Source organism: Amblyomma maculatum, chromosome 7, assembly GCF_055883805.1.
Source record: "Amblyomma maculatum isolate TAMU_Amacu chromosome 7, ASM5588380v1, whole genome shotgun sequence".
Taxonomy (NCBI): domain Eukaryota; kingdom Metazoa; phylum Arthropoda; class Arachnida; order Ixodida; family Ixodidae; genus Amblyomma; species Amblyomma maculatum.
The window spans coordinates 84,981,754-85,006,422 of NC_139350.1; the positions used below are offsets into that span (position 1 = coordinate 84,981,754).

The 24,669-nt window shown below is 48.4% G+C and overlaps 2 protein-coding genes across 2 annotated transcripts in view; both read left to right on the top strand.

Moving 5' to 3' along the window:
* Positions 1-13,958, top strand: part of LOC146183783 (Golgi-associated plant pathogenesis-related protein 1-like) — a 315,211-nt gene extending 301,253 nt beyond the window's left edge. The window contains exon 6 of the mRNA XM_084609201.1: positions 12,673-13,958. Coding sequence (XP_084465327.1) covers positions 12,673-12,884 — 212 coding nt within the window. The 3' untranslated portion in view covers positions 12,885-13,958. The remainder of the gene's footprint in view (positions 1-12,672) is intronic.
* A 5,254-nt stretch (positions 13,959-19,212) lies between these two features.
* LOC146183827 (nose resistant to fluoxetine protein 6-like) overlaps positions 19,213-24,669 on the top strand; it is an 86,723-nt gene continuing 81,266 nt past the window's right edge. Inside the window, exon 1 of the mRNA XM_084609202.1 lies at positions 19,213-19,390. The gene's annotated coding sequence lies outside the window, so the exon portion shown is untranslated. The remainder of the gene's footprint in view (positions 19,391-24,669) is intronic.

Genomic DNA, 24,669 nt, shown 5'->3' on the forward strand with positions numbered 1-24,669 from the left:
GTAAGGCAGCAGCCGTTATAGCGCCTGGAAACGGGCATGCACAAGACACAGTTCTGCACCGCGCCGTCTGCGCAAAGACAATTTGCTTCGCTTTTTACTTTGCTGCTTTCTTTGCGGCCTCCGTCAAAAGCACCGCAGGTCAACGTGAGTTATGTGCTTTGCGCGCTCCTGGGTGTTTGAGCCTGCCGCAAGCATCGGCACAAACAAGTCAGAGGAAACGGGGGAGGCTGGCGGGTGGCATGAGGAGTTCGTGAAGTAAAAAAAAAAATATCTCATTCCAAGTAGACCAGAGGGAAGCGGTCTCGGGCTGCGGACATTACGGTGGAATGCCGAAAGCTGGGCAGGGGCTGCCGCATCCGGTCGTCTGATTGGGGGGTAACCAAACACCGAGAGGCGGCGGGCACACCGCGGCAGTACGCTCGAGCTCGGCGTCAAAAGGGGCGCTCTTCGAAGAAAGCCGCGGCAACAGCAAAAAGCCTGGACCTCACAATTTCGACCTCACTCAATGACGACCTCACTCAACCTCAAACTCACGCGTGAGGTTGAGGTCCAATTTCGTGACCTCACTCAAAAAATTTCGAGCTGTCACCGACCTCACCTCAACCTCACCTCACTCCGTGAGGTTGAGGTCATTTTGAGGTTGAGGTCGACCTCATGAGGTCGAAACCTCATGAGGTTGCCCACCTCTGGTGGGACGTCCCACAAGAAAGAAAACGGAAAATAAATTCGTGTGAGCTTTTGGCCTACTTCTACTGACTTATCGAAAGCAAAAGAGGCTCCTTGTTTCTTTCTATCTTTTTTTCCGCAACTTACCGCACCCATGTCTTACAATTTATGGTCTCACGGTTTGGCGCCAAAAGGCTCCTGACAAAAAAAAAAGCTCTCGAGATGTTAAACGTATAGTGATTTTATGTAGTGCGCAGAAGCGTGTGTATCGCTTTGGACAGAAGTCACGTGTCTGTGGAACGTGTGACATTGTATATACGAATGTGTACTCATCGAAATAAGCATTGTTGAAAGTTAGCTCTCGTGTCGTCCTCTTCTCCCGTGTTCCCGTTACGTTGTTTGTGATGTTAACCTACAATAGTCAAAAAGCGGTTGGAGCTATGATGGACGCCGTAGTGGAGGGCTGCGGAAATTTCGACCACATAGAGTTCCTTAAAGTGCACTGACATCGCATATAGCGTACGGACGCCTTGCGTCTCGTTTCCATTGAAAAGCGGCCGCCACGGCCGGGTCTCAATCACGCATCCATGAAACACAGCAGTCGCGAGCTCCATAACCACTGAGCCACCGCAGCGAGCCTGTCCATGTCGCACGTGAACAACTTTACGCGCGAAGCAAACTTCCGAAAGAAAGTAAATCTTTGTTATCATATCGTCGTCTATTGAAACCTTTTCGTATTCTCCGATGTGATAACGATGTGTTTTGCCTGCATCATCGCACGCTTGCACCCTCCATGGAGTTTCCTAAATGGTTGTTTAATGCTGTTCGTAGACGAGAATGCACTCTGGTTTTATGCGTTCGCTCTCTTTTCGTCGCCCTCTTTTATTTATTCCTGTACCCTCTATTTTCGCCAAGCTATGTGTGGGCAGATATCAAAATCGCACAGCGGCAGCGCACCAGCAATGCTTGTTATGCTAATAGAGTCGGCACGTGTGCACGGCGCCAAGTATGGGACGTTCTTGTGACGCAGCTCTTTGGGATATAAGCGCAAAACTGCATAGAGGCGTGCAGATCGCGGCTTACAGAAGACAACTCGGTCTCGCTTCTGGTTCAGGAGGTTATATTTGGCTTCTTGCCACGTAGTAACCGACCGGTCCCGTCCTGATATCGACAAACAGACGAGGATAGGTTATCTCACCGAGGTCCAAGTTTAATCATCCTGAATCCGCCTCGCTGCGCAATTAAATCAGCGAGGTGACGGATAACGAATACCGGGCGTATATGTTTTTTTTTTTTTAATTTGCACATAATTTTCCTTAAAAAGCCGAAAAGGTGCGACGCTTTGATATCTATAGGTTGAATGCACGGCATAGTGGACATTATTTTTTATGTCAACTGACCGTTAGAAGACGAATATTGCTATTATTTATTACCTGATAAACTGTCCAGTATTCGGTTTTACAAGGCAAGAATAAATGGGTAGTGGGGACGTGCCCATAATCATAGGCGAACCCCCTTTTCCAGTAGTCTAAGCCGGCACTATCGAACGTGCAATTATGAGTGAAACAAGCCCTCACCGTAACCAACGCGAAAGACGCGGTGGCACGGCGTTTTTCGGCTGCATATAGTCCGGCGCCTTTTCTCTCTGCATCTTAGAAGATGCGAGAAGAAATCTGTTTCTGGACGCGATAAACGAACGGGCTTGTTGGCTGCCGGGGCCGCGCCGATGTCGTATTTGTGGTATACGTCGCGACGCTGAGCTCAGTTTGCTTTCGTAATATGTTGCAAAACCGCAGCTAAGCATAGTTCAGGCATTTGTCGCACTAACTCTGTGCTCCCATCGAAACGCTTGCGTTTTTGGACTTATTCTCCAGAGGCCCTGGAAGCAAGGAACGCCACACGAGTAAAGAGCGCTGCTTCGTCTTTCAGATTTCAAAACCGTTCGTCGCGCCCCACCGTGGTGGTGCAGTGGTTAGGGCCCTCGACTACATTGCCCAAGGATGTGGGATCGAATCCCGGCCGCGGCGGCTGCTTTTCTATGGAGGCGAAAACCAAGGCGCCCGTGTGCTGTGCGATGCCGGTGCACGCTAAAGAACCCCAGGCGGTCGAAATTTCCGGAGTCCTCCACTACGGCGTCTCTCATAGCCCGAGTCGCTTTGAGACGTTGAACCCCACAAACCAAATCAAACTGTTCGTCTCGGTTTGAAGTGGGGCTGAACCAATTCAGACGTTAGTTGCAGTGCGACCTTGTTTCGCGCGCATTATTCCGCGTTCGAACCATAGTGCAGCGATAGAAAATTTAAAACAGGGCTTCCCAGTGATTTCAATGTTACCGATTCCCCCATATAATGTTGTACGCTAAACTCCCCACCTAGAATGGTGATTAGTTAATAATAAATAACTAATCATCTTATAACTACATGCCAGCATAGATATGTCCGCCTTGCCGCAGAATCCTACTGAACAAACCGCAATGGGGTATCTTCCAGGGAGAAAAACATTCAGCATATAATCTCAGCATCGTTACCCAGTGAGTGTATATGGGCGGAAAATCAATGAACACCCCCTTCCCCCCCTTAGAGAGAAAGAAAGAAATCGAAGTGACAGCGCACTGCCAATCGTGGCCATAGTAGAGAGTTCTCCCGCTAGATGGGGTCAGTAGAGCCCGTCACGAAACAGCTGTGAATACGACGTCTGTTTGCAGGTGGTTAACGTTGGAGTATAGTGTTGTGTTTCTATCACCGGTATTTTGTTCCGCCTGCGAAGTGGTTATGGCAAGTTTAAAAGAACAAAGAGTGTGTTTGAAGTCCTGCTCGAAACTTGAGCAGCGGAAGCTCACCAAATGTTGCAACATGCTTTTTACAGGATGCTATCAGCCACACACAAGTTTTTGAGTGATTTGGACGCTTTAAACGAGGTGAGATTAGTGTTAAAGACCATGCTCGCTTTTGGCGTCCTTCCACGTCTCGAAACGATGAAAACGTTGGGAAAAAATAGCCAGAAAATCTACGAATGTCGTCGTTTCACGACCGACCTGATTTCCCTAGAGAAAAGCGGGAGTTGGAGCTCGTGCCAGAGAATTTTGATTGAGCAGTTAGAAATGAGACGTGCTCCCACTAAATTCGTTCCTCGCCTTCTAACGCAGCACCAAAAAAAAAAAAAAAAAAACATTCGATGAATTTTGCCTGAACTTCAAAAAAAGAGATTGAAAGTGATCCGAACTTTTTGACCGAAGTCATTATAAGGGATGAAAGTTGATATCACGAGCATGGTCCAGAAACTAAGCAAGCGTCAACCAAGTGGAAGATGCCCAACCCTCCCAGACTCCCCCCCCCCTCCAAAAAAAAAAAAAGAACCAAGACAGTGAAGTCGAATGTGAAGCCAATGATGTTTGTCTTTTTTCTTGTGTGTTTGCGGAATTGAGCATCGGGACTATGTTGCCCCTGGTCAGATTGTTAACCAGCACTTTTATTTGTAAGTCTAAATACGCCTGCGAGAGCATGCGCAGAGGAAACGTCCGCAACTTTGGGGCTCGGGTGACTGATTTCCTTCGTCACGACAACGCCCCCACACACACGGCCTTACGAGTGACACACTATGTTGCCTCTCGGTGAGGGCCTGTCGTTCCCCAACCCGCGTATTCACCAGACCTTGCATCCTGCGCCTTTTTTCTCTACTATGAATAAAGAAAAAATTTAAAAGTAAAGCGTTTTGTTGATGCGGAAGCAGTAAAAGCAGCTGCGCAAAGAGAACTGAAAAATATCAAAGTTGAAGATTTCCACAGACGCCTCAAATAGTAGGGAAAAATGCTTGAAAGGTGCATCGCGCCTTATGGAGAATACTTTGAAGGTGAAAAGATTTTGAACAAAAAAAAAAAAACAGTTTATTTAACAAGTTACAGTGGACGCATTCCAGTGGCAGGCAGCCGTATCCCGACATATACGTCAGTGGTCTACTTCGCCGTTCTGCGAAAATTATCTGATAACTGTACCTTGCACAGTACAGACCATTCATCCAAATACACATAAAACTGCCAAGACAAATCTGCTTTGCCTCAATGGTATATGAAGGAGATAACTGCAGCATGCTTTCAATGACGCTTTGTCTTCCGTCGAGTGCCTCTTTCTAGGCGAAAGCAAGCACTTGTCTTGGTGATATAAAAGCGAATATGGCGCTGAGCGCTTTGCAAATTTCTCGTAACCTCCGGTTAATTAAACCAGGTTGAGAGCGCACCGCCAATTCGGCGTTCAACTGAAGAGCGTTAGCTTAGTTTTTTCAATCAACTCGCAAATTACACACACCTCATTAAACGATGTTACAAACACTGGTTCGGCGGCCATGCCCCTCTGAAGGTCGCCCTCATTATGGTTTCTAGGAACAAAGGTCACCCGTGGGAATACCTCACACATGCTGGTTCTTAACTACACTAGTAATTCTGTTCTCCATATTGTGTAGCGAATTGTCTGCTACTACTCCGCATCCTCTGCGCCTAGTCATGTTATGCACATTACCTAGTTACGTGATGACGTCACATTAGAGCTACCCATGGCGACTACTTTTTACGCGATGACGTCAGAATATGTTTACCCTATAGTTATGCGACATGCATGAAGACGTCACAACATACCTACCTATGGCGGCTACCATTGTTACGTGATGACGTCACAACATGGCTACCGTAGTCATGTGATATACATACCCCAATTACATGATGACATCACAGTGTTATACGAGAGGTGGTCACGCAGCTACAACAGCAGCACTTAGACTTTAAAATATCGCGGCTATTTGATCACGTGGTGTATCGGACAGACGGACGGACACGAAATGTGCGAACGAAAAGTAGTAAGAACTTTCACTCTTTAAAAAAAAAAGGCAGAGTACTTAGCTACGCTCAATGCGCGATGTTGTTATTGTCAGTATCATTTGCCTCGCGAACATATTTAATGTAGGCAAGTAAACTTGATCCTCCGCATCAACTGCGCTAATTAGGTGAGGTATATCGTCAGAGCAGGTGTATTAAAGTACTCTATAGATGTACGGGTAGAAGCAGCATGAATTAAAGGGGATGCACGAGTGCGTGGCGGTGTGGAGAGATTGCGAGCTTGTGGCTGTTTTAAACTAGTTTGTACGCACGTCGTTTCTCAAACCACCCCGCCGTGCGCAAACACGACGGCGCATGTCTGCCATCGTTAGAACAGAACCTGAAAATTGCGAAATAATGCCCCTGCCTGTGTCGCTAATACCGAAGCTGGCAAATTTTTTCAACAGCTCGAAAATTATCGTCTCCTCCAGTTGCAAAACCAGAAATGTCCGGGGACACTTCTTGACACATGCGATATATAGAAGACGACGGAGACTGACACGGACGATTGGGGAAGACGACGAAGTGAAACTGTTACAGAGGCTATGGAAAGGCTCTTTAACAACCAGTATCTCCTAACTCGTATCCGCAAGACAAAGAACTTCAGGCTAACTTCACTAGCATCTAAGATATCGGCGATAGAAAATGGTGCTTGTCCTCATCTCCCGTCCACTCAATCACGCCGACACGCGAGAAAAAAAAGTAAATTGTTCGCGACGCCCCATCTCGGCCGCTTCCTTATTGCGTACCCTGGTTGCCCAGCTTACATCAAAGAGCAAGAGCGGCTAAGAACGCGAGCTGTGATTTCGCCCCAATCGGTTGCGTGTTATTGAGAGAGCATTTTGTAAAATTATTTGCGAGTTACAGATTTCATGCAGAGCTTTTAATTTTGACTCGAAAACTCACTAAGGCCACCTCTACAGATAAAGCAACGCTGAAAGTTGGGCGAGTTGGTGTACGTTCATGATTTGAAACCAAAACGCAAAAGAAACACCAGGACGTAAAGACGACGTAGGCAGGCGCTAACTCACATCTGAAGATTATTGCTAAAACGTGCAATATATACAAGTCACTTAAAACATAAAGAAATGCAGCTTCCCCTCGGAAGCTTAGGTCAGAGGAGGAGAGAATTGTGCACAACACGTGCCATTCATTGCAAGGGAAAAAAACAAACAAAAAAAAAACAGGGCTAATAGTCGATAAGAGGGAGAGAGAGAGAGAGAGAGAGAGAGAGAGAGAGAGAGAGAGAGAGAGAGAGAGAGAGAGAGAGAGAGAGAGAAAGAGAGAGAGAGAGAGAGAATAGAATACAAAGACAGGGAAGTTAACTAGGCGATGTCCAAATAGTCGATAAGAATAAAAGTATATGGGCTAAAAAACTGATTTCACAGTCTGCCATGGTAACGGAGGGCTCACTGGCACACAAAGTTTCATATCTCCTTATATGGCCTCCATAACTTCACGAACAAGCTGGTCGCGATGCCTGAAAAGTACGGCGGCTTTTGAAAAAAGTGGTGTACGCTTTTCCTTTTTCTTCCCTCTTTTTCGGTGCTTGCGCAGCTGTGCGGCATACCGTTCCGTGCCACTGTTTCTGAGCGCCATACGTGGCAGCACTTGGTCGCCCTTTAGCTGCAGAGACATCTCAGCTCATTCGATGTGCTGGATCCTTTCGTCATACAAAAATTCGGAAGCTGTGGTCGACCTCCTGAGGACCAAGAACCCGGGCAGTGTGGTTTTTTAGCATAAATGTTCAAGTCATGTTATATTATATGCCTCATGATGAGCTATTGAAAAGTGTTCAGGGGTGTATCACAAATGATAAGGATGAAATCGCCTTTATGAGCAGATGCGGTGTGTCAGCAGATTCCTTCATGGAAATGCTGTCTTTCTATTTATCGACAACAGTCATCGAATGGGAAAGAGGCTTCTCAATCAGCACACAGTAGGCGTTCGTATCGCTTCGTGCGTAGCCCCCCCACAGAGCAACATTTTCCACGCTCAGGTGGACAGGAACATTCTGTGCAATTCAATAAGATTGGTTCATAATATCTGCAGATATATTGATGATTACGTTTTATTTATTTTTTTTTTGTATTCCGTCTGGACCATATCAGAGCATCCCTGACATTTTGAAAGTTTTCAAATAATGCAGCTTAGTCTTGAATTTCACAGTTGAACCGTCCATAGAACGAGTGCTTCAATTCTTGGACTTGTCGTTGTCTGTGCGCCAAGATCATGCTTGCTGGACTTCAGTCCCCGGCCTGCCAAAGCTAGTCTTGATTATGCCTCTGGGCACTCAAAATCGGTTAAGAATGTTATCGCGAAGTCTTGTCTTCAGGCAGCCATCACCAATTCTTGCATTCATTCCTTGCAAAAGAGCATCTCTGCACAGGTGAAAAGGCTAAAGGGGTCTGGTTATCCTATGCATGTTATCTTGTTGACTTGCGGAAAACTGGTGCGGTGGATTAAGGCAGGTCGCAAATCACACGGGAGCGTTAGAAGGTTGGCGTATTCGCCTATGTACATAGATTGGCTCATGGGCTAAAAAGTAGGTAGTCGTTATGACGTTTCCGTGATTTTTTCTGGGCCGAAGATATTGAGTATAGTTCGTGCTCACAAATTCGGTACAGGCTAGAAGGTGATACGACAAGGAAAAAAGGTATGGTTGCACTGTTAAGCACCGTTCCCCGTTTATACCCTGTGCTGTCGGTCTAGTTTACAAACTGCCAATTTCTTGCGGAGAGGTGTATATAGGGCAGACGGGGTGGTGCCTCAACATTAGGCTAGGCGAACACAGAATTCCCTAAAAGATCGGTGTGTGAATCTTCCTGAGCACTGCCGCGCATGCAGCGAAAAAGAGGACCTCAGAAAAATGAAAGAGTGCACCACTTTTTCAAAAACAGCCGCACTTTTCAGACATCACGACCAGCTTGTTCGGGAAGTTATGGAGGCCATATATGGAAATGTGAAAATTTGTGTCACTGAGCCCTCCGTTACCATGGCAGACTGTGAAACCTGTTTTTTAGCCTCCACTTTGTGCTGATATTCTTATTGACTATTAACCCTGTTTTGTTTTGTTCCCCTAGCGATAAGTGCACGTACTGCGTACAATTATTTCCCCCTTTAACATAAGCTTCCGAGGGAAAGCTGCTTTTCTTTATATTTTAAATGACTCGTATATAATGCAGGTAGAACGAAAGGAAGAAGATGGTTTGCACGGTATAAAGAACTGAACAAAGGTAAATGGGGTACGCCTCAGTTCGCAGATGAGCCAACGTTTCGACAAGCGGACTTGTCTAAACGTTGGCTCATCTGCGAACTGAGACGTACCCCATTTACCCTTGTTCAGTTCTTCTTCATATCGTATATATTGCGTATTTCAGCAATAAACTTCAGTTGGGAGTTCGCGCCTGTCTGCGCCGTTTTTACGTCCTGGTGTTTCGTTTGCGCTTTGGTTTGAAATTAAGGACCCTAGAGATTTCTTGCATTAGAGTGTGGCAGTGTTGTGAGCGAGGTTTTTGCCGAACCCGTGCAGTTTCTTCAGCAGCTGAAAAGAAAAACGGACCTAGTGGACGCCGGCGAGCGACAAAGGCACCGAAGCGGCGGCGTACTGTGTGGCGGCCATTTAGAAGCGTTTCTAATACATCCGCTGCTTCATCTAATACATGTTTAATAAAATTTTGACTCTTCGTAAGCAAAACAGAACAGGTTTAACAACTAATACACATTACTATCGAAAACTCCAGTATCTCAGAAATAGTATCGTGATTCATGGGGAGCATGATACCGGGATTGAAGAAGGATCGAAGAGATCAGAGACGGGGTTGAGATGAGCAAACGAAAGAGCTTTACACAATTATTTGCATAATAAAATGAAACAATAAACTTGGAGAGCATGATGACAACCTTCCTCCGTTAAGAGTCTCTCGAGCACTGAATTGCTTAAGCTAACACGCTCTTGTCCGTAAAGCGTTGGAGCCCTCCTCTCAGCCGGCCCCGCCCAGTTGTCACTGTTCGGCAGCAGGCGCCAGAGATGCAGGTTTTCAAAGCCGGCCGCCAGCGCAGGGGCCACAGTTTCCGGAACCCGGCTTGAAACCGATCGCCACCGGATTCCGCGGGTCTGCCGCACATTTCGGCCATGCGTACAGTGAAGCAGACGCCGCGTGCCTCTCTCCCGCTCGCCAAGGTCGCTTTCCTCCAGAAGTCGTAAACGCCGGGTGAAGGAAAGGAGGAGGGAGCAACATCCATACCGAAAAAACGGCTGCGCCGCACACACTACTCCTGTGGAAGCTTGTCTAGCCTGGAACCGCAATAGCTTTCATTTTCTTTTTCTTTTTTTTTTCCGGGGGAAGGGGTTGCTTTTGTACAACGTTCGCCATCTAGCGTGCACGTTTTTTATAAAGTACGTTGATTTTGGCTATGTTTTCTTTTGTTGCTGTTGTTGTTGTTGTTGTTGCAGGGCTCTAACCAAAACAACAGTGAAGGTCGAGCGGCGCTCTACAGCACGACAGAATGTCTGCAACTGCAGGGAGCATCTTGCACGAAAACAGTTCAAAGTAGCAGGAACCTTGAGCCCATTATTTTGATGTGATCCTTCATACAACCATAAAAATTTAGAAGTGTGGATATTTTATTTCTTAGGTAAATAAGAAAGCCCTTTTGTGGGATTGATTGTAATGCGCTTAGACTGGAACTACCGAGAAAGTTTTTGTTAGCTCTGAAGCTGAAGTCATTTGGATGTTCACCAGTAGGAAGGAGGCCACTATTATTGGCATGAATAAGTAAATTAATCACCAGATCAGAATGCACCATAATGTTATTATATAGATCGAACAATAGCGGGCCCTAGAATACTAGTTTCCGGCATCCCGCGTATGTAAGCGTAAAAACGATCATTGCTTCAAATTGCTTCTACGTGTACATAATGCTTCTTAGATTTTAAGTACTTTTCATTAAGGCAAGACGACACTGTGCGGCATCTGTAGGAGGGGGGCGGTTCTGATAACACCTACAATGCCACCACAGTGCTCGCCGGGGGTGATATGAGCGATGCGAAATATATTATGGAGGAGGAGGAAAAAAGGACGCTCCGCGCCGGATCGTTTCTTCTCTGTAGTGCTCAGGGAGTGCCCCTTGAGACCAGAGCCAAAGTGCCAGTTCATATCAAATATATATCTAAAGTCTGGGCGTCATGACCGCGTGAGAAAACAACTGCAACTCTGGGTCAAAAAGTTTCCACAGCGTTAGCTATAGGGCTGCCACTCCACAGAGAAGCCGTTGTTAGTGACTGTATATCTGCCCCTGTTACCTTGAAAGAAATGAAATAAATATGGCCGCGACTGGGTTTCGATTCCGCGGCGGCGCTGACAGATCCGCTTCTCTCGCCCCCACACGAGCACCGTGTACACGAGAGCACCACGCTGTCGCCACAGCCCAAGTGTTAACAGTCGTTCTCACTGCTTATCGTATTTGCATGAAGCCTGAGCTAGAAGCCCTAGACTGGAACGGAAAGCGAAATGAAACGCGACGTGTTAGAGCACACACTCTGCATTTGTACAGAGTAGCTAAATCAGCGGCATTTTTTTAAAATAGTATTTCGTCAAGCTTTGTGCAACTCGCGTCTGTGGTTTCGCAAACATGCAACAACGTCTTAACGGCGTACATTTAGTGTCTTATCATTGAAATTAAAGAAAAAAAAAAACCTCTGGAGCGAGAAAAAATAGGGAAGTTTTTTGGGCTACTGAAAGTTTTTGGAAGTAGGAAGTTGATGTGGACTGAGTAGTCAACTTGAATGGCCTCTCAGAACTCGACTATTTCAACCTAATTCTTGAAAAGGACACGCTGAGACCTCTCACTTCGAATAGCACTTATACACTGCCGACGGGTGAGCTAGCATTATAAGAATATAACTAGATAGCGTCAAAGGGTGTTCACTGTGTTTTATGTCTGGTACAGCCGAGCGATGTGCCTCAGTACCTTAGCGGTATCGTGCCTGGTTCGCGGCCCATGGGTCAGAAGTTTGGTTCCACTACTTGACAACCTAGTTTCTTTTAAGCATAGTCAATTCGCTTTGCTGAGTCACACTTTACAGTGATGTTTCAGTTTTGTCATTACCTCAAAAAACAATTAATACATGCAGTGTTGCGTGAAGCATCTCCAGGTGCGACCCACTCGATGAATTTGGATTTTACAGTCACCGGAAGGCCTCGTTTTACGCTAAACGGCACTTCGGTGCCCCAGTGTTTTTAGACACACACACACACACACACACACACACACACACACACACACACACACACACACACACACACACACACACACACACACACACACACACACACACACACACACACACACACACACACACACACACACACACACACACACACACACACACACACACACACACACACACACACACACACACACACACACACACACACACACACACACACACACACACACACACACACACACACACACACACACACACACACACACACACACACACACACACACACACACACACACACACACACACACACACACACACACACACACACACACACACACACACACACACACACACACACACACACACACACACACACACACACACACACACACACACACACACACACACACACACACACACACACACACACACACACACACACACACACACACACACACACACACACACACACACACACACACACACACACACACACACACACACACACACACACACACACACACACACACACACACACACACACACACACACACACACACACACACACACACACACACACACACACACACACACACACACACACACACACACACACACACACACACACACACACACACACACACACACACACACACACACACACACACACACACACACACACACACACACACACACACACACACACACACACACACACACACACACACACACACACACACACACACACACACACACACACACACACACACACACACACACACACACACACGCGCGCGCATATATATATATATATATATATATATATATATATATATATATATATAAGGACCCACAGATAGCGTGCCGTATTTGGTGCTGTGTATATAGTACCAACGTTCCCTTCTCGCAGGCCACTTCAGCCAGATGGTGTGGCGCAGCAGTTCGACCTTCGGCGTAGGCAAGGCCCGCACCCGGTCGGGGAAGATCATCGTGGTGGCCATGTACAAGCCGGCCGGCAACGTGCTCGGCGAGTTCCATAACAACGTGCTGCCTCAGCCGCAAGACGACGAAGAGAGCCTGTCGCCGCAGCTGAGTGATGCCGCCACTTCGTCGCAGTCCTGAAGGACGGGCGTGTCCCTCCGCCGGCGAGCTAGCGTCGTCGGAGCAAGCTGTGCTGTATTGCAGAAGCCACGTCAGCGAGTACAGCGCGTGCTCTGCGCAGTTCACGGCTCAAACGCAAAACAACCTTCCCTTCTTTCTTTTTTTTTTTTCTCTTTTTTTTTTTTTTCCCCGTACCCCTTGGCTGCGTTCGATATACGACCCCCTTGCGGCGTACTTTCCGTTGAAGCTCATTTCTGCTGTCGACTTGAGGACGTCAGGAAGTTGAGTACGCTTGCGTGGGAAGGAATCCGTAGCAAGTACGGTGCCCTGGTGGAGCTGGACACCGTACAACCAGCGACACTGCACGGTGCTATAGTTCGATTTCGTTGAGGCGAACTCGATTATGGCGGAACAAGTCATTTGCGTGACCAACTCGAATATACTGGCGAAGTTAATTGCATCGCCTCTATCTCAAGAACGTTCATTTCAGACAATCGCGCTTGTTCGGTCGGGTCGCCTTATATTAACGAGTTGAAAGCTCGCGTCCCACTCTAATTACAGCCAGTTAACGAAAAACAAAAAGGTGCTCGCGCCGTGTATACCGTTACCTGAAAGGGCAAAAGTAGTTGTGATGGTGTGCATCGAAGCGATTTCAAATTAGTTATAGCAGAACCAGGATGGTGAACGGAGAGAAGGCGCTAACCTTGATCTCCGCCTTTTTTCCTCGCGCTTTTTTCGAACATGGAGCCTAATTGCGTCAGAAGTAAACGACACACGATTTCGGGCGTTTCTCGTTTCCGAACATTTCCGTTATTTAACCTTCGAGATATCTTGGGACCGATCGTTCTGGTAGCTAGCAAAACCACACATTGTGACATACTTAAAAAAGCATTCAGGCCTGACAGGTAAAGCCTGATTTTTGGGCGAAAAAAAAAAGCAAAAACAAAAAAACACTAGCTAGCTGTTTTTGTCAAAACTGCGGGAATTCACATCCCGCTCAAGGAAATATTCCCAAACAGTGCCCAAGTCAGCGGAGCCTTAAGGATATAAAGGAACACAAAATCAAATTTATGATATACCATATTTACTCGATCATAACCCCCCCCCCCCCCCTTCTCGCGGCAATGTCTCAAGAAGATGAGCGCGATAAATAATATTTCATTTGAGAAGCATTCAAAAGAAAAATACACGAAGACACTGAACCCTTTCCTGTTGCGCTGTCATCGACTCTTCCGCTCCAGGTACAGGTAGACGAACGCACAGGTGCGTGTGATTCATGACGCACTCTCGATAGAAGTAGCCGGCGAAAGCAATATACGAGTGAAATGGGGCCCCCGCAATCCTTTAATTCGGCGACTGAGAATGCCACTGCCGGCGTCTTCTGGAAACATTCCACTAATGCCAGCGGTAATATGTGCTTGCTTTGCCTCGGCTTGTTTCGACTACAGGCCGCATCTAGAATCGCTTGAAGCCAACTATGGATCCGAAGAATAATGTCTAATCCACTGCCACCGCCGCTGTGTCGGGGAGCTCAAGTCCAGGATGACTAGGGGCAGGAAAAGGAGGCAGGAAAAAATGTATTTATTGATGTTGAGGGTTTTAGCGCAAGTCGTATGGTCCCAACCATTTGGTCTTCGATGCCCGTGGTCTCGCAGAAGGCCCTGGTGACCTAGACTGCAGGGCGCATGTTATGTTGGCCGCCAGCAGCGTTCATTGCAGTCCTTGATGCTCGAGAGGTTGAGCGGTCCGGAAAGAAGTAGGGCAATAGTGTTGTCCAGCTTTACTCTTCTGGATAGGTGAAATGATCTATTTCTCCCTTCCCATAATTCTCAACAGTGGCTGAAAATGTTCTTTTATGTTCTATTTTAAATGAAATTCTCAACAAAGTCTGCTAAATTCTGCCGAGCGATAGGAAAAATGCCGATTACGTTTGCGCTGACTGAGGACTCGCGCCCGCAGCTGCTCAAGCTGGTATAAAGGTTTGAAGCAACTGTACTAAATTAAGGAATGTCTTCAGCCCCAGTTCGAAGTGACAAAATCAATTAGTCTTTGAGAATTCCTGAATACAACAATATCACTCGTTGCTGTCTATGCAGAGTTGGCCCCCGCTGCGGTGGCTTAGTGCTTGTAGCGTTCGACTAGCCGTTGAACACAAAGACGCGGAGTCAGCCCCGGCCGCGGCGCCCGTGCAATACGCGATTTAAGTGCACGTTGAAAGAACTCCAGCTGGTCGAAGTTATCCGTAGCCCTTCACCACAGCGTCCCTCAGCCTAAGTCTTAACCTAACGACTGTCGCAACTCTAAATACGAACTGTAAAATGCTTCTATCGGTTAAGCCGCTCGCTTATTCGCTCTGAAAGTTGTCACAGAGGTTGCATACAACCGCCTTTAAAAACCAGTTTGGATGTTGTACTTGCCAGATCCGACCAGAACTAGTTCGAAATCCGCGTCGGCTGCAGCATCGGTGATCCAGATAAGTGGGCTTCTTTCGTTTCTTTTTATTTTGTTAAAAAAGAAAGAAAACAAGCCAAGAGCATGACCATGCCACTATAGTACAACGATGGCCGACAATCTTTCTGGAAACGCGCAGCCCGCTGTAGATGTCCTCCACGGAAAGCGTTCGAAAAAAAAAATATATATATATTGTCATCCGTTCATACCAGCGCAGTGTTTTCGCTTTGTATGCGAAAATAACCAACAGTTGCGAAGATACTGTACTATCAAAAATATATCTCATTCCTAATACAGCGTACGTGCATCACAAGCCCTCTACGGGCTGCAGACGCTCTCGATGAGAGTGAACCACCGCGGTGCAAGGCTCGTCAGGTAGCTCCCTTGAATTGCAAGTTAATGCATTGTCCTCGGCACCAATTCGCCATCGACGGGCTCCTAACGGAAGAGTCGTGAGCCGGCACAAGGCGACGGGAAAAACATCGCGGCATCAGAAACGCATTTTCTTGTCTCCGTGACCGCTGGCTTCGCTTCATTTCAATCGTCCGCAGTGCGCTTGTGGTTTTTCGCCCGCTTGTTTCGACAAGTTAAGTCGCCATGCAATTAGGTCAAGTGCGATTCGTGCTTCATTTGTGTTGGCGTCCTTGTTGCAAATAGACACGTACGTAGAAGGATAGAAAAAGAAAAGCCTGTGGGGCGTTTTACTTCGTTAATTTTAGTTTACCCTCTTTTCTTTTTACTCCTGATTTTGGAGCTAATTGGCTTCTTAAAACAGATTTGCCCTATTCCGGCACATACGAACATGCGATGTACGCAGAGTGCTGTTTTGGAGAAATGTTAGAGCAACGAACGGTTAGATTCCGGGAAAGCAAGAAGGCTTTAGTTTTCGCGTCTTCGTTACTCCTGCAGACAGCGAAATTACGTTTGCGGCAAACAATGAGAGAGCTCTTTCTCGCGACGTGGTTGGTGCTGACTCCAGAGCAACATCGAGTGTAAGCAGCCATTGTGCCGAGATGTTTACTCTTTTGCTTGTTGGGCTTAACAACCGCAATGAAGTTTGTGACACACCCCGATAACAAGCGTGCGAATTATTCTACTCGCTCTAGGTTGGCGCTCGAACTAATCGGACATGTTGCTGTGTGACCTAAGGAAGCAATGCGCCGGCGCGTATCCAATGCAGACAGGGAGCGAAGTATGTTCATCCTTCCGCAGTGGTGCGTCTCCGTGGAAGCCTGCAGTGTCGATTGGGCGTGAATCATTTGTAACTGATGAGGCAGGTGGCGGCTTAGTTGTGGTCCCCGGATTAACGCCTTCTATGGATTCTATGAAGAAAACCTTCCGATGTTAATGGGTCCATCAGATGCAACACTCTGTTATTATTTCTGTTTGTCTGGGCCGTTAGTAGTTGTTGCACAGTCCAGTACGGCCAAGGAATGAAACGACTTGGCACCACTACGTTTCCTTTGGACTGCGCGTTGACTGGCTTGGGTGGCCGATCCAAGCACGCCGGAGCCTCCAAAGAACGACGCTGACGTTTGTTTACCATGGTGGTTTAGTACTGGAAACGAGACAACACATAAAAAGAGAAACGGGCGGAGGGGGAGCAGGGAGCGCGTCTTGAAAGGTTCTTGGTATTTGCCGGGAAGGAGAAGACCCCCTGCGGCTTCCGCCTTGCCGGGCTCGCAGCCGGGTGTGGGTAGCGGTCTTCAGGCGGGACCCTCGCAGGCGTGCATCACCGTTCTTTCCCGTACTCGCTCGGTCTCCTTCAGGGACCATCTGCTATTTTTCTACAGCCTCGGTAACCGACGTCGGCCAAGTTGTGTGTCAGTTGATCACGAGCCCATCAAAGCAGGCGTTTCCTTCACAGCGTCCTGATCGCATCCTTTTCCTTTCTGAAGCGATGGCTGTCTTTTTTTTTTTTTTTCTTCGTTTCCAGCGCCCTGATCGCATCCTTTCTGAAGCGATAGTTGCCTTTCCTTTCGAATTTTTTTCCCCGACATGAGCTGAGTGGCGGCGTGGAAACGAAACTCCCTCGGCTTCGTTGCTGTCAGGAACCGAGCTTGAACTGAGTCAGGCGAACACGAAGTGAGGGATAGCCGCAAAGCGTTCAACCTTCGGCAAAACTCGCACAGCGCTGGCACACGAGAGCAATATCCGAATCCCTTTCAGCTGGCGCGTGCACTGCAGTGCACACCCTGGGAACGAGCGATAAAGCGGAGGCTTGGTTCCAGAACTGCGAGTTCGGAGCTACCCATCTTATTTTGTTGGTTTTCTTCGTGTCCTCCGTCGCGACGTCGCTCAACACGCACTCCGCACCCTTGGAACCCTCTCGACAGAGGAACCCCGTAGGCGATGAGCGTCAAGGCGGACACTCTAAATGTATCAGTGCCAAGTAACAAGCACAGAAAAAAATAGGGCCGTTATATCCCCTCCGAACGAGCTGCTTATTTTGGTGCTGAGGCAAATGCATTAGTTGTGCTGAGCGATGCTATAGGCTAGCTTTGTATGTAGCGTCTATGCAATATCTATTTTCATGTTACGAAAGTAAAAAGAGAAAGGACTAGCCTGGTGCAGTAAAATACAGAATCATCTATAAATAAACCTGTAAAGCGAGACGAGAATGCTAAGTATAGTTAAGCGTATTTCTTTGCTTACATAATATTATCCCAACTATATAATAATATGACTGATTAGACTATTTCCTGATTATCAAAGTCAACGCGGAAATTAAGACGACCGGTGTTAGCTTTCGTGGAAGGCGAAGAGTGCCGTGACATCTGCTTCTTTCTTAGACATCCGCAGTTCTCGCTCTTTCAATCTATCAAGTGCGCAGTCTTTTTTCGTCCGATGCAGCACACTAACATACTAGGCGCAGCAAAGCACTAGGTAGTGTGATCTCGTCTTTTGAAACTCTTTGGCGTCTCTCTCGACCATGTTTACAGCTCCGCTTCTCTTTCAAGCACGATGGAGTGCTCCAGCGCGACAGCAGCGCAAAAGCCTTATCTTCGTAGGCACTGCAGTATTGTAACGTTGAATAAACAGAATCAAATGCTAGTTCCCCGACTTTGTGTTTCCTCGCTTCAATCGCTCCTAACCTCTCCGCATTTGCCCTTGCATGACTGAACGCGAGGCGCCTAGTGCCTCTTACGTGCAAACTGACGCTTGTAATAACAAGCTGGATTCACGCATCGCTTTTTTCACAGGCGCAGTTGGTTACCCGTTACCAGAATGCAATCGGCACTTGTTTCGAAGTACCGGCAAAAAAAAAAAAAAAGACAGAGCTTTTAGCGGAATTTGAGAAAGACGGAGAAACGCTGGGGCAAGAAGAATGCCTTCCTCTGCGACTAGTACCGAAACAAAGGCAAGTTGAAAAGAACACCGCCAATCTTCGGTTAAAAGAGAACACAGTGAACGACGAAGTGTAACGCTAGAAACATGCGAACGTCGGGCCTTGAACAGAGAGCAAACAGTTCGCGTCTTGAAACCCATCATCAGAACAACTGCAAGCGCTGGACAACATTGGCAGCGGATCCGCGTTCGTCGTTCTGCCGTACCTTGGAACATAAACACAGAGCCAAGCACCTATCTAGCCAGCTTCTGCCAGTAAGGCCACAGACGCGCATACTCGACGCCGAATTTCCGGCTGCCCGCGGGATTGCACGAGGCAAACAAAAACGAGACGGCGGCACATCTCGCGCGCCAGACAGTGGCTGGAATGTCGGCGGCGTCAGGTTCCCGCCACAGGTGCGCGGTGGAGAGAGGGAAAGGGGCTGTCTGTGCGTGCTGGAGATCAAAGTCTCCGATCACGTGAGGCCCGCGCGTGCTCCTGCGCGAGCCGTACAAGCGGCGAGGATTGGCCCGCGCCTCTCCCCGCTTGCACCCCTCTTGCATCCCCCTCTCGTCGAACCTGTATGACGGGCCGTCCTCTCTTCCGAGAGAGCGGCTTTTCCAATAAACCCGGCTATTATCCGCGAGCCCTCCAGCATCTCTGCTCCCCGCAACTCCGTCCGTGGGCGCCAGGAGAAACGCGTGTTCTGTCGATGACTCGGATGCCAGCAACCGACCGCTTCTGAATGGTAAGTGAACCTCAACTCGGCACCGTGCTGACCGACCTGCTCGGGAAAGTGAAGCCGAGCGGCATCGCGCACGTTCGCCTATTCTGTTATGCCGGTGGACGGAGTGTAACGAGGCGGTTTTGGAAACGCGTGCTGTGTGACTGATTGGACGTGTTATTTGTTTCCGCGAGCGATGTCGGATGTCTCTCTCTCCCGCAGCCTTGAGAGCGTGAAGACACGCAGGTCGCGTCTAACGGCTGTTCACGGAGGGTGTCAAGCTGTGCGCGCCTTGTAACCAGAAATCGGTTCGAATATATTTCAGGGGGGAATAAGTAAGCAGCATTGTGGGCTGTGGCCAAGTATGAACTGTTCGCTGGCACAACGAATTCAGACGTTGCTTACAGCTGACAGTTCGTACGGTCGTCCACACGCTTCACACAGTCGTCGCTGTGGATAGACTTGGGCTAACCACAATCTACGGGAATGTGCAGGTACTGTAAAGCCTTGTTTCCAGCTCTAATAAATGACGAAAATATGCCCCGTAAACAACGAAGGTGCGCTCCCCGGGGCGCCGTTCGTGCTCCTCAGACAGGTGTCTCGAAGAGGGTAGACAAGCGTCAGGAGGCCTTCCCATTTTCTTTCGCTATTTACACTTGCAGTAAAGAAATTTCAAAACACGGGCACCAATAATTTAGGCCACTGACGCGCGCCGCTTGACTGCCTAGAACTGAGCTCAAAAAAAAAAAAAAAAAAAGTCCTTAAATACTTAATCCGCACCGAAATATGAGAGCCGCAATTCTTAAATATCATTGGAAAAGTGAAACGGCTGATTGTAGACATGGCTCATTCGGACACTGCCGGCAAGAGCAGCCTACAAAATGCCTCCTGACTCTCAAGATGTGGGTATCTGTGTATCTCTGGCACAAACAGTGACACCCTCATGAGAGTCACACATTTCGTTCTGCCGTTGGATATATATATATATTTCTTTTCCGACGGCTTGTCTGTAATCTTCGTTTTCTGATCTGGGAGGTACACGACCGACCGAGCGAGATGACGCAACCACCTATGCACGCACGGTGACTGACAGTCTCATTTGCTTGTGTCACCGGGTGTGTTGCGCAAGGTCGCATTGGAATTTCACCTCAAGCGTTTCACTCATAGGTGATTTATTTATTGATTGATGATATGCAATCAGTAAGGCATTGGAATTTCACCTCAAGCGTTTCACTCATAGGTGATTTATTTATTGATTGATGATATGCAATCAGTAAGGTTTGCAACGTATGCAGATGGCCTTTTGAGCAAGTTGTTGGACGACGGACGACACAGAGCCGAGGAATGAATATATACACCCCTGCTTATGCCATGCTGTCGACATATATGGTACTTGTGGCGTAGGGACGAAACGGAACGGACAGTTCGAGTTTAATATCATGCGAATAAAGAAGAATATTGTATGGTGGGACCACGAAATGAGAATAAACCATCCGCTGCCCTCTTGCTTCCTTCCAGTATTACGAGTGCTCCATCCAGAGCTTACGGCACACTAGAAGGTAACTGCGCGCAAAACTGGACCCTTCTTTACTTTTGAAGCTTTGCATATTCCTAGTTGCAATCGCTTTCCTACGCCCTAAAAAATACTGTTTGATTGTTGTTGTCGTTTTTCAGTGTAATAATAACTACGTGAATGCTTTTGTTCGAATTTGCCTAGTGCGTCTGGAAACGAGGTGCGTTCTTTTCTTTCTTTCCTTAGTTTTCTCTTGTAGCGTTCTTCGCGGTCGGTGGAAGGAGCTCATTAATTTAACCCAAGTGGTTAAATTCCGACAATGCAGGGACGAGCATTGGGAGGTGAACAGGCACTAACTGAGGAGATATGGGAGAGGTGGCTTTGTCGTGCTGTTAGGTTGACGATGACGGGATATGGCATAACGGGTGTAGTTGTTGAGGCGGGGAGGAGAGGCGGGGTTTGAGCAAAGGAAGCCCTGACAGCGCCTGCTACACTTGAGACAGCCTGAAAAGCTATATACCGCTTCCTTCAGCCGGAATGTCAGTTTTGCCTTGCAATCCGTCGCGCTGGTCGAAGTCGGCGGAAACGTGGCGCTGCTGCGCAGCTCGTAAGTCGAACCTTTCGTGACGCACACTGCTGTTGCTGCCGGCAGCACTTGAGCACTGAAGCATCTTTCGTCGCACGCGGTCCCCTTTTGCCGTTCTTCACCATGGTACGATGCGTGCGAGCCAGTTTGAAAAGCCCAAGTTCACGGCCGCCACTAATGGCTGTGCCGATAATGTGAACGAGAGGTCCGTTGCAAACAGGCCTGTCTGTGCAAAACGGATGTCATCGGAATTAATGCGAAAGCCGCCGCTCCATGGGAATTCCCGCCCCGCAGGCGAATCGAAGAGCGATCGGAACACGTTCGCGTGATCCTCTGGGACTTCGGGACTAGAAACAGTGTTTTATGACGCATGTTCAGTGAAATTCAAACGTCGAAAATTACGTACTAGATACCAAATTACGCTCACTTGCAAACAAACAAGTTTTAAAAGAGACGAGCCTAGTCGAACGAACTGAGGAAAAAAAAAGAAAAAAAAAACAAAACAAAACAAGCGGCTGGCTGAAATGTTCCCTCGAACGTGCCATTCGCACAGCTTTCTGTTTGGCGGCCTTAAAAGAAAGTTGCCAGCCGACAGCTGCTGACCCAGATATCTCGCCCAATGCACACCACACTATGCCGCGTCGGGGACAGCTCTCCAGAGAAAAGAGCATTTTGTTCTCCGAGGCGCGTCCTGGGCACAGCTGCCACGCGGGAGCTTTTTGTACTTTACGAGGCACCTTTCCAGGACCGAAAAAAAAAAAAAGACAAAAAGTTACCTCGCGCAAAGGTAACTGTATGTAAACATTTCAGCCAGCTGTTTTTCAAGGCGATCCGTAGGTTCCGCACTGACACTTCGGTCGTTAAGCCAATACATAATAATTGGTTGGTTTGGTTGGTTAGTGGGGTTTAACGTTCCAAAGCAACTCAGGCTGTGAGGGACGCCATAGTGGAGGACTGCGGAAATTTCGACTACCTGGGGTTTTTTAACGTGCACTGACATCGCACAGCACATGGGTGTCTTGCTTTTCAACTCCACTGAAAAGCTGCCGCCGAGGCCGGGATTCGATCCCGCAACCTTGAGAACAGTAGTCGAGCGCCGTAACCACTGCGCCACCCCGGCGGGGTAATACCTAATAATTGTGGTAATTAGTATTCACTACTTAACTTCGCCCCGGCGCTGTGGCTCAGTAGTTATGATGCTCGATTGCTGATCCCAAACACGGCGGTTTGATCTCGTCCGCGGCTGCCGCTTTTCAAGAACCACGGGTAGTCGATTTGCTCGGAGCCCTCCGCTACGGGGCCTACGGCGTCCCTCGTGGCCTGCATGACTTTGCGACGTGAAACCCTTCTGACTAAACTAACCATTTAACTCCGCAGAACAAAAAGAATGCTGCAGACTAGGCCCTGCCACTCGACAGGCCTCACTTGATTTCGCAGAGATAGGACAATGCGTACACGGGCGGATGTAAGTATACGAAGGATGCTATTCGCGCTTTATTTGCTCATTTCAATCGCGTTTTCTCTACCGAAAATAATCGAACTTCATTTCTCCTTGATAAAGCTCCCCTGCTTCGCCGAGCAGTCTGCACATACCACAGCTGCCGGTTTCAATTCAGCCATGCCTGTAAAACGTGTGAAATCAATACCGTGCTCCGTCTACACTTATCTGGGACACACAACACGTAAATCAATATTAGAAATATGGCCATGGTGAAGCGCGAAGAACTCGAATCTTGGCTGCTGCAAGCCGCAGCTGATACAGACAAAACGATACTCGGGAGACTGCTTATGGCGCTTCGCAGCTACACAAGTTCTTAAAATATGAATGTGTGTGCACAAACCGCTGTCCCAAAACTGTGGAATTCTCGCGTTTATATATATGCCGGACGTAATGCTCGCGCCGGCATGACGAAACAGCTTGGTCGAGTCTTATCCGAGCGGGCGCGTGTTGGCGCGCCGTTCCGTTCTCGCCACCGGTGGAGGCGGTCTTCCTCGGAAGGAGAGGGGGTTGGATGCGTGGCCCTACGCGAAGCGCGTGCGACGCACGCGCGCGCGCGCACGTGCCCTCTCCATTTCTTGGCAGCGCCGTTGCGCCGTCTCCACCGGCGGAGGAATAAATCCCCGTTGCGTGGCTCATCGGAATTGCTAAGCCGCTTCTCACCGCGGCCCACTTATCAAAGACGCGTGTTCGGCGCTTCTTCTCTTTTTCGCCCTTTTCCTTCACTAAAGCCGGGAGCAGCTGTTACGCGAAGAGACGGCGCCACAGAAGCGTGTCCACTGTGTCCATACGCGCCTCCCGGGTAGCACCGAGGAAGATGGCGAAGACGTCAAGCGCATCCTGCCAGTGCATAGAATTAATACACGTTCGGGTGTACGTTTTTCCCCCGCTTCGAGCAAAGTGTGCCCAGTAAGAGAGAGATGACGCTCTTCGCGATGAGTGTCCCTGCCGTCATGCGAGCCTGTAACGGGGCGATGCGTCACACCTCTCGCTCTTTAACCACGTGGCCCTTTCCGCCGTCGTGTTCCTGCCGGATGCCTGAGCATGAGGTTCTTTCTCAACAGACGACACTGATGGTTCCCGGATGCCCTGCCAGTGAAGCGCATTTGCCGTATATAATCGATTCTAAGCCCCCCCCTCCCCCCTCCCCTTTTTTTTCTTTCACTATCGTGGTGCCCAAAGGGGGGGGGGGGGGGGGGGGGGCTTAGGTTTCAATTATCTACCCCGTCCCTCCGCCTCCCATCACGTTTTCGTGTCGATATCTTGACGAGACGGCCGCGAGAAATAATTTATTTCATAATCATCTTCCGCAAGACGATTGTAGTTCGCTTGAAGCTGTGAAAGTCCTCTTCAAGCCTATTCCGACCTTCACTACGAATGCCAAACAGCTGACCAAACGAGGCAAAGCGGGCCCGCGATGCCTGCGAAACCTGCCGAGGTCCGCCGGTTCCAGGTTTAGGTGGCAACACGCCGGTAGTATAATCTGAGTCTCTTTCGGCCGGCTTTTGCCGCCTTGCGTCGTCACCTGTCTTGCTAGCGTCAGAAAGCAGCAATACAAGCAGTGGATGATCGCGCCGAAGACATCACGCCACCTCGGGTCTCCAACAGCTCCGGCTCGACTGAGCGAGCAAGCGCCTGGCAGCCTTGTCTACGCTCTCTTCCTCTCAAAAAGGGAGTGCTTAGATTCGCATGTAAATGTTTTTCCA